The 13,624-nt window shown below is 42.0% G+C and overlaps 2 protein-coding genes across 2 annotated transcripts; one reads left to right on the top strand and one right to left on the bottom strand.

Annotated features, from left to right (window-relative positions):
- Positions 1–4,857: 4,857 nt before the first annotated feature.
- Positions 4,858–10,082, bottom strand: Gcn5 (Gcn5 acetyltransferase). The gene is made up of 7 exons (XM_065228788.1): positions 9,481–10,082; positions 8,340–9,253; positions 6,563–6,843; positions 6,331–6,509; positions 5,998–6,269; positions 5,842–5,934; positions 4,858–5,767 (listed from the first exon to the last, which is right to left on the bottom strand). Exons 1-7 carry the CDS (start codon positions 9,940–9,942, stop codon positions 5,701–5,703), a joined length of 2,268 nt encoding a protein of 755 aa, XP_065084860.1. The 5' UTR covers positions 9,943–10,082; the 3' UTR covers positions 4,858–5,700.
- A 171-nt stretch (positions 10,083–10,253) lies between these two features.
- Positions 10,254–11,991, top strand: sturkopf. Its single transcript, XM_065228829.1, has 2 exons — positions 10,254–10,546; positions 10,614–11,991. Exons 1-2 carry the CDS (start codon positions 10,348–10,350, stop codon positions 11,357–11,359), a joined length of 945 nt encoding a protein of 314 aa, XP_065084901.1. The 5' UTR covers positions 10,254–10,347; the 3' UTR covers positions 11,360–11,991.
- The last annotated feature ends 1,633 nt before the right edge of the window (positions 11,992–13,624 follow it).

Below are 13,624 nucleotides of genomic sequence, written 5' to 3' on the forward strand. Positions count from 1 at the left end.
CATGCAGCGAGCATAAGGTCATGAGTTCAATCTCAGGAAACACCCACTTGGGAAAAATATTACTTTGATAAATTATCAAAAACGGTTATCAAACGTATCCTATGGCTAATTCTTTCTACTAACAAACGTCTAGCCACATGACGTGACACATGACACTTTTTTTCCTTGATTTGTTTTTCCGTCGATCTTGTTTTCCGTGCTGAGCACCAATGCTACCGACGCCAGGGAGGCAGCTCCTACACCTGAACCCTACCTATCGACCCATCAACTCATGAACCGGGGACCAACGGCTTTACTTCCCTTCCGAAGGAAGGCGTGATCAGAGAAGTTATGCCTCAGCACATCCCGACGGCGCCGTCTGGGATTGAACCCAGGCCTGCTGGGGTGAGAGGTAATCACGCTTACCACTACACCGCCAGCGCCGCTGACACATGACACTTAGGAAGAGTCACAGGGGTAGTTCCATTAAATTTAGTAAACTTCCAGGAACTGAATTGAAGCTCCTAGAAATTTAAGGAAGTCCAAAAATAATCAGGAAGCTTCAAAGATCTTTACGGAAGTTCGGTAAAATATAGAGCAGTTCTACGAACTTCAGAGTATCAGAAGTTTAGGACAGTTCCACTAATTTTAGGAAAATAGTGGAAACCTTCATAAATTTCAGCAAAGTCTAAAGAAATCCAGGGAAGTTTAAAGAACTTCTGAAAAATGTCGGAAGCATCGCAGAAGTTCCAAGAAATTCACGAAAGTCTAGAGAACTTCAGGGATCTTTATTTCAGTTACATTGATTTCAGGTCAGTTTCAAAAACAGAAGTTACGAGGATTGAAAGTAAATTCCGAGAATTTCATAAAAGTTTCATCAACGGGCAGATTTTCATTTCGGAACAAATCTAGTATAGACGGCGTCAGAGGTGTAGTGGTGAGTATGATTGCCTCTCACCCCAGCAGGCCTGGGTTCAATCCTAGTCGGCACCGCCGGGATGTTCTGAGGCATAACATCTCTGATCACACCTTTCTTCGGAAGGGAAGTAAAGCCGTTGGTCCCCGGTTCATGAGTTGATGGGTCGATAGGTAGGGTCCAGGTGTGGGAGCTGCCTCCCTGGCGTTGGTAGTATTGGTTACTAACCGTACCAATCAGGCTAAGGCCTTGTTGTCCTCTGCTGTCCGAAGAAGTCGTCTCCATTCTACTCGATCCATGGCCACACATCGCCAGCCTCGTAGTCTGCGTAGGGTCCGCAGGTCGCCTTCTACTTGGTCGATCCACCTTGCCCGCTGTGCGCCTCTTCTTCTTGTTCCTATTGAGTCGCTTTCTAGAACAATTTTCACTGGGTCGTCGAGCGGCATTCTTACGACGTGCCCAGCCCACCATAGTCGCCCAATTTTTGCAATGTGGACAATGGATGGTTCTCCCAGCAGCTGGTGCATTTCGTGGTTCATTCGCCTCCTCCACGTTCCGTCATCCATCTGTACTCCACCGTAGATGGTACGCAACACCTTCCGTTAGAAAACACCAAGGGCGCGTTGGTCCTCCACGAGCATAGTCCAGGTCTCGTGGCCGTAGAGGACCACCGGTCTAATCAGTGTCTTGTAGACAGTCAACTTCGTGCGGCGGCGTCCAAAGTAGTTAGGCTCCGGAGTCCAAAGTAGTTAGGCACGATTCCCTGCCATAATTCGTCTTTGAAATTTCTCTGCTGGTATCATTTTCGGTGGTCACCACTGAACCCAAATACACGAACTCATCGACCATCTCGATTTCGTCACCGTCAATCTGAACTCGGGGTGGGAGGCTAACATTGTTTTCCCTAGAACCTCTTCCTCTCATGTATTTCGTCTTCGATATTTGATGGCAAGTCCAATCTGCCTAGCTTTAGCCTTCAGTCTGATGTACGTTTCCGCCATCGTCTCAAAGTTCCGTGCCATGATGTCAATGCCATCGGGGAAGCCAAGAAGCTGGATGGACTTCCTGAAGATCGAGCCACTAGTGTCTATCCCAGCTCTTCTGATCACACCTTCTAACGCGATGTTGAATAGCAGACACGAAAGTCCATCACCTTGCCGTAACCCCCTTCGAGATTCAAAGGGACTCGAGAGGTTCCCCAATACTCGAACAACGCACATCGCCTTGACCAATCGCGGTTAAAGCCCTACAGTAAAAGCACAAACGTAGTGACAGACGGAGCGGCTCGAAAACTTTGGTGACTAACCTGCTATTTCAATTTTTCAGTGTACCACATGGCAACACCACTACTACTGGATTGTACCACATGGCAACACTACTACTGGATTGTACTAGCATTTTCACCAAATGTATTAGAATGTTTTGGTTCTATCTCTTTCACTCTACTCAAAACTGAAATGCATAAAAAAATGACAAAATGATACACTCTTTGCACACTGTCAAAGAATCATTGTACACAAAATCAACTTTGTTCAAATCAAAACAAAAAAACTAACCCATCTGGTGGATGATGGCACAAGCTTCCAAGAAAATTCTATTACAGTGAACCACATTATTTTAATGGATTTCTTCGCCAGTAAGTCGTCTGTCACTTCGTTTGTGGTAAAAGTATGGACGACTGTCATCACAAAACTGAAAAAAGCTGTTCCAATCGAGCAAAGCGGTGCATTTTGACGGTTCGATTGGAACAACTTTTGACAGAAGTCCATACTTTTACCATAGAGGTAACTCTAAGACAAGTAGGTCCCGAAGAAACGTGCTCAACTTTTTGGCTCAGCTCTGGTACTATCTTCGGTTCCAAGCTAGTCGAATCACCCCTCGATACATACGAAAATCCAATAACCCCTAATTTTATCTGTCAAACTTTCATAGCGAATCAAAACAAACATTGTGTAGTACTAGAATTTTGACTAGAATGGGGTACGTTAATCGATTTGCTTGGGACCAATAGGCTAGTCAAGTAGTGAGCCAATTTAAAATCGTTAATTTCGTATTGATTGTTGCTTTTACTGTAGGGCTTTAATCGCGGTAGCATTGGTGCTCAGCACGGAAAACAAGATCGAGCAAATATCAGATCAAAATTCAGAAAAACAACAAAACCCGCGTACACAGAAAAACAATTCTGAATTTCAACTATCGCTTAAAATCTCCCTTCGTTTAACTTTGAGCTAAATAGCATAAATAGCGAAATCGTTCACAAGCTTGCATACAATATTGCTAATTTATACGATATTGCGCTTAAATTTACACAAAATATCGCGTAAATTTATGCCAAATCTAGCGTTAATTTTATGTGCGCTATATCTCGCAGAAATTTACATGAATTTTTCGAACGGTGAGTATGAAAAACGGCCCAATTTTAATCATTTGCAGACCTTTCAATAATATGTCTCTCGCCTGCTGCCGACGCATGGTGTCCATCCTAGGGTAGTTTGTTAATGTATAATCCACCAACAAATTTGTTACATTTAAGAAAACTCCGTCAAACAACACCGTAGGAGGTTTCCTTCTGAAACCTCAAACCTTGACTAAAGAGATGAACTAGCCTTCGGCTAAAAATCTCTATAATAACGGAAAAAATGGGAGCCTGATTCACTAAGGCTGTGAACCATTTGCCGAGTTAAATTTAACTCGTGGTTAAAAGTGACATTTCGAAAGTTATTTTCTATGTTCGAAAATCCCCGTGCTGTCAATCGACCGGTTTTGGAGCCACGGTCGTCAAAATTTAACTTCTTGTCTGTCAGAAGTAACCACGCTCGGATAGCAGGGTTAATCGATAACTTTTCATCTGTCAAATTTTAACCAAAAGCTAAAATAATCCACCAAATGGTTCAGAGCCTAAGGCTGTGAACCATTTGCCGAGTTAAATTTAACTCGTGGTTAAAAGTGACATTTCGAAAGTTATTTTCTATGTTCGAAAATCCCTGTGCTGTCGATCGACCGGTTTTCGAGAAGAACTCAGCCAAAGTTGTCAAAATTTAACTTCTTGTCTGTCAGAAGTAACCAAGCTCGGATAGCAGGGTCAATCGATAACTTTCCATCTGTCAAATTTTAACCAAAAGTTAAAATAATCCACCAAATGGTTCAGAGCCTAAGAAGTTTGCAATTTGTTTGGCCGTAAGGCTGCAAATAAGCTGAAGCTCCATAAAATACAAGTATGATTTTTTGAGAGTAATTGTTAGTAGACGTTTTTGTATTACCTGGCGTGCATCACCCGACATTACAGATACATAAAATCTTTGGCTTATATCGTCATCTTCGTAGAATTTCACAACTTTATCTACTAACTCTGCTCTCAGTCCATGTCCTGCTTTGAAGCGAGGGGAACATAATGTTCCATCTTCGGCGACCAAATCCTGCAGTATATCTGTTGATACCGAATTCATCCAGGATGCGTCCCCAAGTAACATTGCAAGTTTTATGGAGGTTTTAAAGCATGCTATAAGTCTAAATCATGGTCTACAGAACCCCTATAAAACCGAATTGTTACTTGGGTTCGTACAGGCCAAGATTTCATTTTGGTAATAATACTTGCAGGTATCTTTTCTTCTCGAATGCATTCCGGATCCGCGTATTTTTCCTTCAAGCTCATCACTTCATCGCCTTGTTGAACCACTTTCAACCAACATTTTGAAAAACTTCGAATAATAAATATAAATATTATGTCTATTGAGTAGCCCTTGAGTATTCCTCCCCCGTAAATCAATGAAACAATTAATTAAACAAATATTTGAGGAGTAGAAGCATTTTAATTTTTTAATCCCATTTAATCACAGTGCAAAATTTTAAAATCTTTATCATCAAGCCTTTTTCCAAGATGGCGCATTTTAGAGGCCTATTCATCCAAATAAAAGAATAACATTCTCATGAGGGTTTTATATTTTATTATGTTTTATTAGAATCGTTCGTGAAATTTATAAACATGCAGTTGGGTGGTAGTATGTGCCCTTTACGTAGAATAATAATTAATCATTATTCCAAACATGGCATGTATCTAGAACGCAATATTGTTCTAATTTTAAGAAACTGTCCATAAGCTAAGTAGACCGTTTTTGAGACATTTTAGGCAACCTCTCTTCTCTCCTTGCATAATCCCTGTATGATGGAAATTTATATAATCCTAAGAGGAAGAGGAGACAATACTGGGGCGAAAACGAACCACTTCTCTGTCAAACGCGAACCATAATAGGCCGATTTGAAGTGCGTAAGATAGAGATAGAGATAGAGATAAAAGAGTAAGAAGCCAGTTGTCTCCTCTTCCTCTTAGATATAAACCAAAACACTCGTCTTAAAACCAACCCACATAGCCCTCCTCCCGAAAGGGTCTACGCGGTTTATGAACAGCCTCTTATTGACAGATTTTTGTGCTCCAATTTAAGTCAACACCATTCTGCCGATATACGCATAAGTGTTTCACCGACCATAATGATTATATAGTACATGGGACAGTTATGCGTATAACGGCAGCATTGCTGATATAACAATCTTTTGCGCTATAGCTTTTTGTTTTTTATATATATTTACAAATTTCCCAATTCCGGCAGTCCACCAGTCATTTTTAGTTCCTTTCCCAGTTCCACGGTTTCCTGCATCATAGCCAACGTCGGTTTTGTTTTCATTCCGTAGCCAGGTTTCTTTCCAGCTACAAACGATTTTCCTGCATCACTGTTCTCACCAGCTTCATCGTCGTCGTCGTCTTCGTCCGGATCGGAATTCTTCTCCAGTTCCACTCTTGTGGGCGGACATCATTTATCCCACAGACCGATTTCCTTCATCTTGGTCTGGAAGTATCGTTCGAGTGTATTGGCGCAGCTGTAAACAAATAAAAGGCGATTACTTACTCTGATCCAATTAGTCAAAGCGAATAGAAGGAAGATAGCACCTACCGATAGTATTCTGTCTCTGGAGAGTTATACAATCGACAGTTGGTGAATATACGCGCCATATCCGCCATGAACAGCCTTCGCGCTACGTAATATCTAGAACGGAACCAAAATTGCATTAAATCAGAGCAGCGATCCATGATTATATATTTGCCGTACTTATTTTTCAGTCTTTCGCCCATGGTTTTCAGATCCATTGGATATTTGATGTGGTCGTAGTAGTCCGGAACTTCAGCGGGGTTGACCGGCTTCAGAAATGGCCAAGCAGCCGAATGCTGGCGAACCGATTGAAGAACACCAGTCAACGCGTTCGAGAGCTTGTCCGGATCAGCAGACTCTTCTAGAGGACGGGACGTTCGTTGGGTGCGGAACTGAGGCCGCCATCCGACTTCACGCAATCCGGGAATCGACTCGATGGGAATGCTCCGCAACTGGGAATTAAAATGACTTGTTTATAAGGAATCTGTCCAGGACATTTTGATGCTATAATACCCCTTCTTTGAAACACGTGAGTCCCGGATGAACCTTCTGAACTTCTTGCTGGCGCTGGGCAATCAGTTCCTTTACAATTTCCTTCTGCTTTCGAATTACCGAACTGAATTGGGTGTAAATCAAACTCGGGTGCAGTTCACAGTGCATAAGCGTAGCTCCTTCGTATTCCTTGATGTATCCTGGAATTGTTCAGCTTAAGATGCTGTTTTTCGTGAATTTTCTTCCTACATACCAGCGTAGACGTGTCTTGCTACTTTGATGTCTTTGGAAAAACCTTGTTTCTTGAAATATCCGATGGCGAACTCGTCCGCATAGGTCAAAAAGTGCTTGATGCCGCGTTGGGTGCTGTAGTCCTTCAAGTGATTCATCAAATGAGTACCATAGCCCTTGACCTGCTCGCTGCTGGTAACGGCACAGAACACAATCTCGGTAAAGCCTTGGGATGCAAACGTTCGAAAACAGATGCCCCCGATCGGACGACCATCCTTCACCAATGCCAGGGTTTTGTGCTTTCTGGAAATTTGGTAATATTGGATTTGGTATGTGTGCGATTTTGAAACTCGGTTAGGGTAATTTCACAAATATTGCACACCACCTTGTGCATCTACCGATCAAGGTGATTTTTTTTTAATTATTATTACACTCTTGGTTGGGTCATTCGTGACTTGTCCGGGGATGAGATTTGAACTCGTGACTTTGGCGTGAGAGGTATGTTATATTAACCACTACGCCTGGGCCGTCCCCAGAGATCAAGGTTAAATATTCATCATTAATAAATTGTTAACTGATAAACCATATAGCCATATAACTCGACAGTGAGCATTCATAAGGGCGTATACGCGATGATCGATTCTCTTCATCGATTTTCTCTTTTCTTAATAACTCGCTAGATTTAACGTTTGTCGGTGCGTTTGTTGTTGCTTTTGAAAGCCAATACAACCTATTACAACTCTACATTGAACAAATTCTACAAAATTGTTTCGCTTAGCTGTAGCAATGCAAAGAGAAAAACGATGAAGAGAATCGATCATCGCGTATACGCCCTTATGCATGCTCACTGTCGAACTATTCAAAATATTGTAATAAGGACAGTGGCGTCGAGTAACCTCACTTTTTATCTGTGCACCTATTTTTAAAATCAGATTTAATACCATATTCATACTCGAATCGGTTTAAAAATACACTGAATCTTCTAGTTTACTCGATATCTATCCATTGCAAGCAATATTTTAATAATTCTCTATGAACATTAAATGAAATTTTCAAACGGTCCTATCTGCTTTGATCGATTCTCTTCATCGACTTTCTCTTTGCATAACCACTGCTATGCAAACAGATTTCGCGCTAGTTCTACCACATAGATTGTCAAAGGTTTGACAGGGAAAGGTTTTGCAGCTAAGTTATTGACGAAAGAGGAAGTCGATGAAGATAATCGATCAATACAGATAGAACCTTTTGAAATGTTTATCTAGAATTATTGTTTATGTTTTGAGAGTTGGTGCACAGGTAGATTGAGGTTAAGGAAACGCCACTGAATAAGGGTAAACGCTCGTGTAGTTGCGGGTCATCCTATAATGCCTATTTTCGATACATAGGAGGGAGGGATGCATAATATAAAGAGCATACGGGGTGATTTTAGCACCCTTTTTTTCAATATTAAACATTATTTAGGGAAAATTTACTACACAGTGGTAAATTAAGCAATTTTCAAAATATGGGAATTCTCGTTCTTTAAAATCAACTTAACTCCACATTTATGCCAAACGAACATTATGCTAAACGGCAGTTATGCCAAACGGCATTATGCCAAACAGTTTTGACAAAAAGTCGTTTGGCATAATGGTCGTTTCGTCGCTTGCGTTATTAAACTGCATTAAAATTTAAACACTCCAATGTTTTATGCCAAACGGCTTTATGATAAACGGGTTTACCCCCAGATAACAAATAACTTGTGCTTAACTGTGCAAAAATTGCCAAATCATCACAAATTACACTGCCGTTGTACTTACGGATCAAACACCAGCTGACTAATGTACTCCCTCGGCATTCCCGGAAGCTGGTGAGCAAACACACTATGCAACCCCAAAAGCCAAAGCATCGACTCCTTGGTTACCGGCTTGGTCAGTGAATTGCCCACCACATGAAATTCAATCTCCCGACGGTTTTCTTCCGCCTTTGCCGCTTCGTCTCGAGGAGCATTGGGCGGAAATACCACCTCCGTTCGGCTGGTGTAGTTCGAATCGTTGATTCTCTTTAGCGCTTTCACGACCACCTCATCCGGAAGGTCCTCACACTCGGAGTCTTTCTTGTAACGCTTGGGATCGTTGGACTTTTTACCACTCGAGGAAGCCGCCGCCTCATGTTGCCGTTTTTTCTGAAGCATCAACGATGCAGTGGGTTTGAAGTTTTGATCCCAGATTTGCGAATCTTCGTTAATAACTTCATGTTTCAAAGCTTCCAGAAACTTGGGTAACTGTGCCAACATTAGGCGCTTCTCCGGAGGCATCCTGTCCCTCTCGGTCTTGCACTTTGACAGAAGTTGTTGGTAAACGTATTGGTAGACGGCTTTCAGTAGAGTCCTGCCAAACACGATAGACGTCTCGAAGTGACGCAAAGAACTGCAGAATGCCGGAACGTGACAGAACACCAACCAACGGGTGTAGTTAATCTTGTAATTGGAAGCATCTTCATGACTCAAGTCTTTTCGAGCGCTCGGTGCTTCAAAGTTCCAATGATTGAGGCAATGAAGGAACGTCTTGGCCACCTCGGTCATAGTTTCCAGCTCCCCAGGGTTCAGGTGGCTGTATTTGTGCAAAACAAAGTTGGTAACCGCTTTCGAAATGGATGGTTGCTCGAATGGAGGATCTCCCAGCGGGCCTCGAATCACCGCTTGCGATCTAGTAAGGATGCATTGTCTCAAAAGCTGAAAGTATAACAAGAAGGAAATACGTGAAAGGGCCCATGCATTAATTATCTCACGGTAAATCGAGGGAAAATTTCCCCCTCCCCCTATCCCCTCCGTTTTTCCTATACCTAATGCATTGCTTGTCACAAAATCTTAGACCCCCTCCCTCCTTAGAGCGTGACATAATATATGCATCAACCCAAATTGTATTCATTTAAGTATTGGATTCCACCGTAAGAACTTACCCGAAACAGATAGGCATAAACCTTTTTCGTATCGGTATCCGTCTCTCTCAGCATACTCATATACAGATTCTCCACATCCACGATGGCTCCCAGCAGTTCATTTATCTGATCATCACTTATATCTCCCAGATGAGTGATGTGACTTTCCAAGCTGTGTTTACAGTTGGGGTTCCGGCATTCTTCCTTGAAGTTGGGACAGTAGTCTACTTCCACATCCTTGTGGCGGTTCTCCTCCGGCGTCTTCCAGCCCGTGCAACGACAGTCCGGTCCCTGGCACGCCGAATACATCGACAGCTTGGTCAGCTTTTGATTCCGCGGAAGCTGATAGACCCTCTGCTTTCGCTGGAGAATTCTTTCGATACTATCCTGGCGGGTTGCTTCTTGTGATCCACCAGCGCCCGATGAGCGATCATCTTGCTTCTCGGTTTTGACTTCAACCGAATGCTTCGAGTGATCGTTCATAACTCGCTTCCTATCTTACCACCTTCCCGTTGGAATTAAAATACCAAACTTCACAAAACGGCACAGATTTGCTGAAATTTTCGCAAATTTTTTCAACAATTTCACAGCTTTTGTTGACGCTTTTGATGCGAGCTGTGTGAAATGCGTTACTCCGACTATGAACTCCGACAGATTTTGACGTTCGTTGTGCTATAAAAAAAAACAGTTATAAAAATAGCCATAATTATCGAGACCTTGTGAGGAATGCATTTTTATATGCACCGTGCACCTGTCATCGACCGCCGACGAGTTTTACCAGTTTTACCGTTTTCCTGCACTGCACACAGCACCACGTACAGCTGTTGTGAAATTAAGTTGAGCCGAGCGCCGCAATAAAAATAAGCTGTTTTAGGATTAGATACAAACATGCAGGAATCGTACCCAGTGATAGGAAAAGTCCCCACTCACATACTGACTTGGGGCAAGTGGATCGAAGAATCGCTGGGAGACAATAAAGAGGTTGTAATTTGCATCACAGGCAACCCCGGCCTGCCGGGATTCTACACCAAGTTCCTTTCCACCGTACACGAATGTCTCAATAAAGAGATGCCAGTGTGGGTTATCGGTGTGTTTTTGTGTAACCTTTGGATTCGAAGGTTCTCACTAAATTAATTATCTGTTACCCGCCGCAGGTCACGCCGGACATGACGAAGCAAGTGATAGCCCGTACAAGAAGGCTGTACCGCCAATTGAGAAGAATGAACAACTATACAATCTACACGGACAGTTGCAGCACAAAATCGACTTCATTCGTAAATACGTTCCAGCTGGGGTGAAAATACATCTGATTGGACATTCCATCGGCTGCTATCTGGCCTTGGAGCTGCTAAAGATTCCCGATATCAGCGAGCGCGTACAACACTGTTACTTCCTTTTCCCGACTATCGAGCGGATGGTAAGCGCCCGGAACGGGTTCATTCTGACCAAGATCATCAACCCTGTTTATTTCGTGGTACAGTGGTTTTATCGGTGCTTTGCGATGCTGCCGAATTTTGTTAAAGTTTGGATCATTTACTGCTACTTCCTTCTGTCCGGAACTCCCAAATACTACCTGGGAACGGCACTAAAGTACACTAACCCGGCTGTCATAGACAAGGTTTGGTTCATGGCTTTGGATGAAATGGAAAAGGTACAGAACCTGGATTTAGAAATAATTGAAAGCAATAAACACCGACTGAAATTCTACTACGGAACGAGGGACGGTTGGGTTCCGGTTAAATATTACAAAGAGCTGATGCAGAAGATTCCTAGCGTAGACGCTGAACTGTGTACGAGAAAGTTCGAACACGCATTCGTATTACGGTCGGCAGCCCAAATGGGTTTCATGGTCGGCGAATGGATCCTGAAGCATCGGGTTGCACACTTCAGGCAAGACTAAACTGAACGGCATAATAGTTAAAATTAAAGTAAGCGCACTAAAAGGCGCCGACCACTCCAATTTTCCCTTTTTTTTATTTGCTTGGAAATATTATAAAATTTGCGGGTATAACACTTTTGAGAACTTTGGAGAATTAACTCTGTTCTTCTTGTATTTTGAATGTTTATAATTTTTCTATGCGTTGCTTCCACCTTCGCTCAAGTGCAGCGCTACTGTATCTGTCGCTTGGATTCTGGCAAAGTTGCCAGTCTTCTTGATATGATGTCTTCGATAAAATGTTATGCTACATGTTAACTTTAACGAATTGTTGGTAACATATTGACTTCAGGAAAATAAATCTCACTTTTTCAACTGCATGACAGTAGCATAGAAGATGATATGTCTAAGTGAATATTTCTGAAAGCTAATTCGATGGCGTTCAGTTCAGTATGGATTTACTAAGACAACTTAATATTTTTATAAGCACTCACTTTAATTTGTGATTGAACAGCCGTTACTCCAAGTAACTGTGACTTGGCACAATTGGGCTTTAGACATTAAATCGAAATGTAATGCTACATATATTTGTATTCAATAACCATCACACATTGAGCTAATAAACCGACATTCACTATCCATAAATATTTCTTAAGTTGCTTTCGAAAAGTCCATTTCTCAGTTATAGACGCATGCTTTAACCACCGAAGAACCAACGTGACAGCTCATACAAGCTACTTTCAAATTCATGCCCAAGACGCCATATTAAAACTACGTTAAACACTACCGACATCTGCTCTTCCGATCGTGTCATACCATGAGTAAGGATTGCCCGTTTGAAAGTTCGAATCGCTCGATTGACAATTCGAATTGTGGACAAACGAAATGCTTCTGTGGCATGTCGGTTCGTCGGTGCTTTAACTTCCGCTCAGGGGTCTGTGTGGCAGGCATTTACAAAACCTATTCATCCGATGTACTGCCTACTGCCATTGGTTAACTGTCCGTGAACATCGTGCTTGATTGGACACACCAGTGCATGAATGATGGTAAACTTATGCAGACCACAGACTGCCTCCTTCTTGCGGGTCATAAACCGTCCAGATAATGCCGAATCTGATAGCTATAGGCTCCATAGGCGTAGCCAGAGGGGGCCAACTGACCCTCCTCTAACCTCAGCAACACAAAGGCTTTCGGTGAAATGGTATTCGGCCAAATTTTCTATAGTAAATTTTTTATCTCCCCTCCCTAGCTCGAAACCTTGCTACGCCCTTGATAGGCTCTCTGAATATACCCAGTGACTGGTTGATTGATTGATTTATCTTTATTTAGGAGGCTTTCAGCCTGAGGCTGGTTCGCCTCCAAGCCCCCCAGTGACTGGGTGGATGGCACCCATTCTTGTATCCAGTAAGTAGTTGTCAAAATCTGGGTAAGCTATAGTTTTGTTATGATGAGTAGAATCTACACAAAGTAAAAAAAGGCGCAGGTATAAAAGGGAGATTGTTGCACTGCCAGTGAAAGTTTTAATGCTCAAAATATATAAATCTGATGCTAAAAAATTTACAGATATGGAACTGTTTTCATGGCGAATGCTACTAGCAGCTATATAGTTAGTAAGTATATTGTTCGTTTCTGAAATTTGAACATTCTCCTAATTCTAGGTTATCGAGATATTCTGCGACGCTTTTCTCGATGCCAAATGTTTGTTGTTGTTCCTAGAGTCGGTGTATAATGAGTCACGCCAAGAGTGAAGCCAAGTCTACCTATTGAACTGTCAAATCGGCTACCTATCGTGCAAAGTAAATAAACATTACGATGCTATGAAAGGTCCACGAAAGGTATTGCAATGAAATATAAAATAAAATTGAAGAAATCATCATAAACATACGCAGCGAGCATTAAATGGTCATGGGATACGTTTGGTTTTGATCAGTAATGAGAATTTCTTCTATTTTTTGATAAGATAATTTGACAAAATCACTGATATTATGATTCACTACAGCCGTTATTTTTGGTTCTCGCTAGAAGTAATTTAAAGTTGATGTACACGGTAAGAAAAAAGTACCCAACGGCCAGTTCACTTTTACCTACTTTTGACTAGTTTGTCTCATTTTCTCCTTCTAATGTTGTCAAAAAAGAAGGAGCAAAACCACCCAACAGGGGTAGTAAAGTGTGGGAACCCAACGTTGGGTATAATCATATTTACCTACTGTTGGGTACAACTAACTTACTTTTGGTTAAAAAGCTAGTGGAAAATTCCATACGAACTGCACACAAGTAAATCAAAATTAC

This window comes from Ochlerotatus camptorhynchus, unplaced genomic scaffold (genome assembly GCF_037179485.1).
Source record: "Ochlerotatus camptorhynchus isolate MF236.1 unplaced genomic scaffold, CSIRO-AGI_Acam_v1.1 ptg000303l, whole genome shotgun sequence".
In the NCBI taxonomy this organism is placed as follows: domain Eukaryota; kingdom Metazoa; phylum Arthropoda; class Insecta; order Diptera; family Culicidae; genus Ochlerotatus; species Ochlerotatus camptorhynchus.

Excerpts from the sequence above, each read along its gene's own strand:
- Gcn5 (XM_065228788.1), bottom strand. The coding sequence starts at position 9,942 with ATGAACGATCACTCGAAGCATTCGGTTGAAGTCAAAACCGAGAAGCAA. Across the intron at positions 6,510-6,562 it reads AGCAAGACACGTCTACGCTG|GATACATCAAGGAATACGAA; the intron begins GTATGTAGGAAG and ends GAACAATTCCAG. Across the intron at positions 5,935-5,997 it reads GGCGAAAGACTGAAAAATAA|ATATTACGTAGCGCGAAGGC; the intron begins GTACGGCAAATA and ends GTTCCGTTCTAG.
- sturkopf (XM_065228829.1), top strand. The coding sequence starts at position 10,348 with ATGCAGGAATCGTACCCAGTGATAGGAAAAGTCCCCACTCACATACTG. Across the intron at positions 10,547-10,613 it reads GATGCCAGTGTGGGTTATCG|GTCACGCCGGACATGACGAA; the intron begins GTGTGTTTTTGT and ends TACCCGCCGCAG.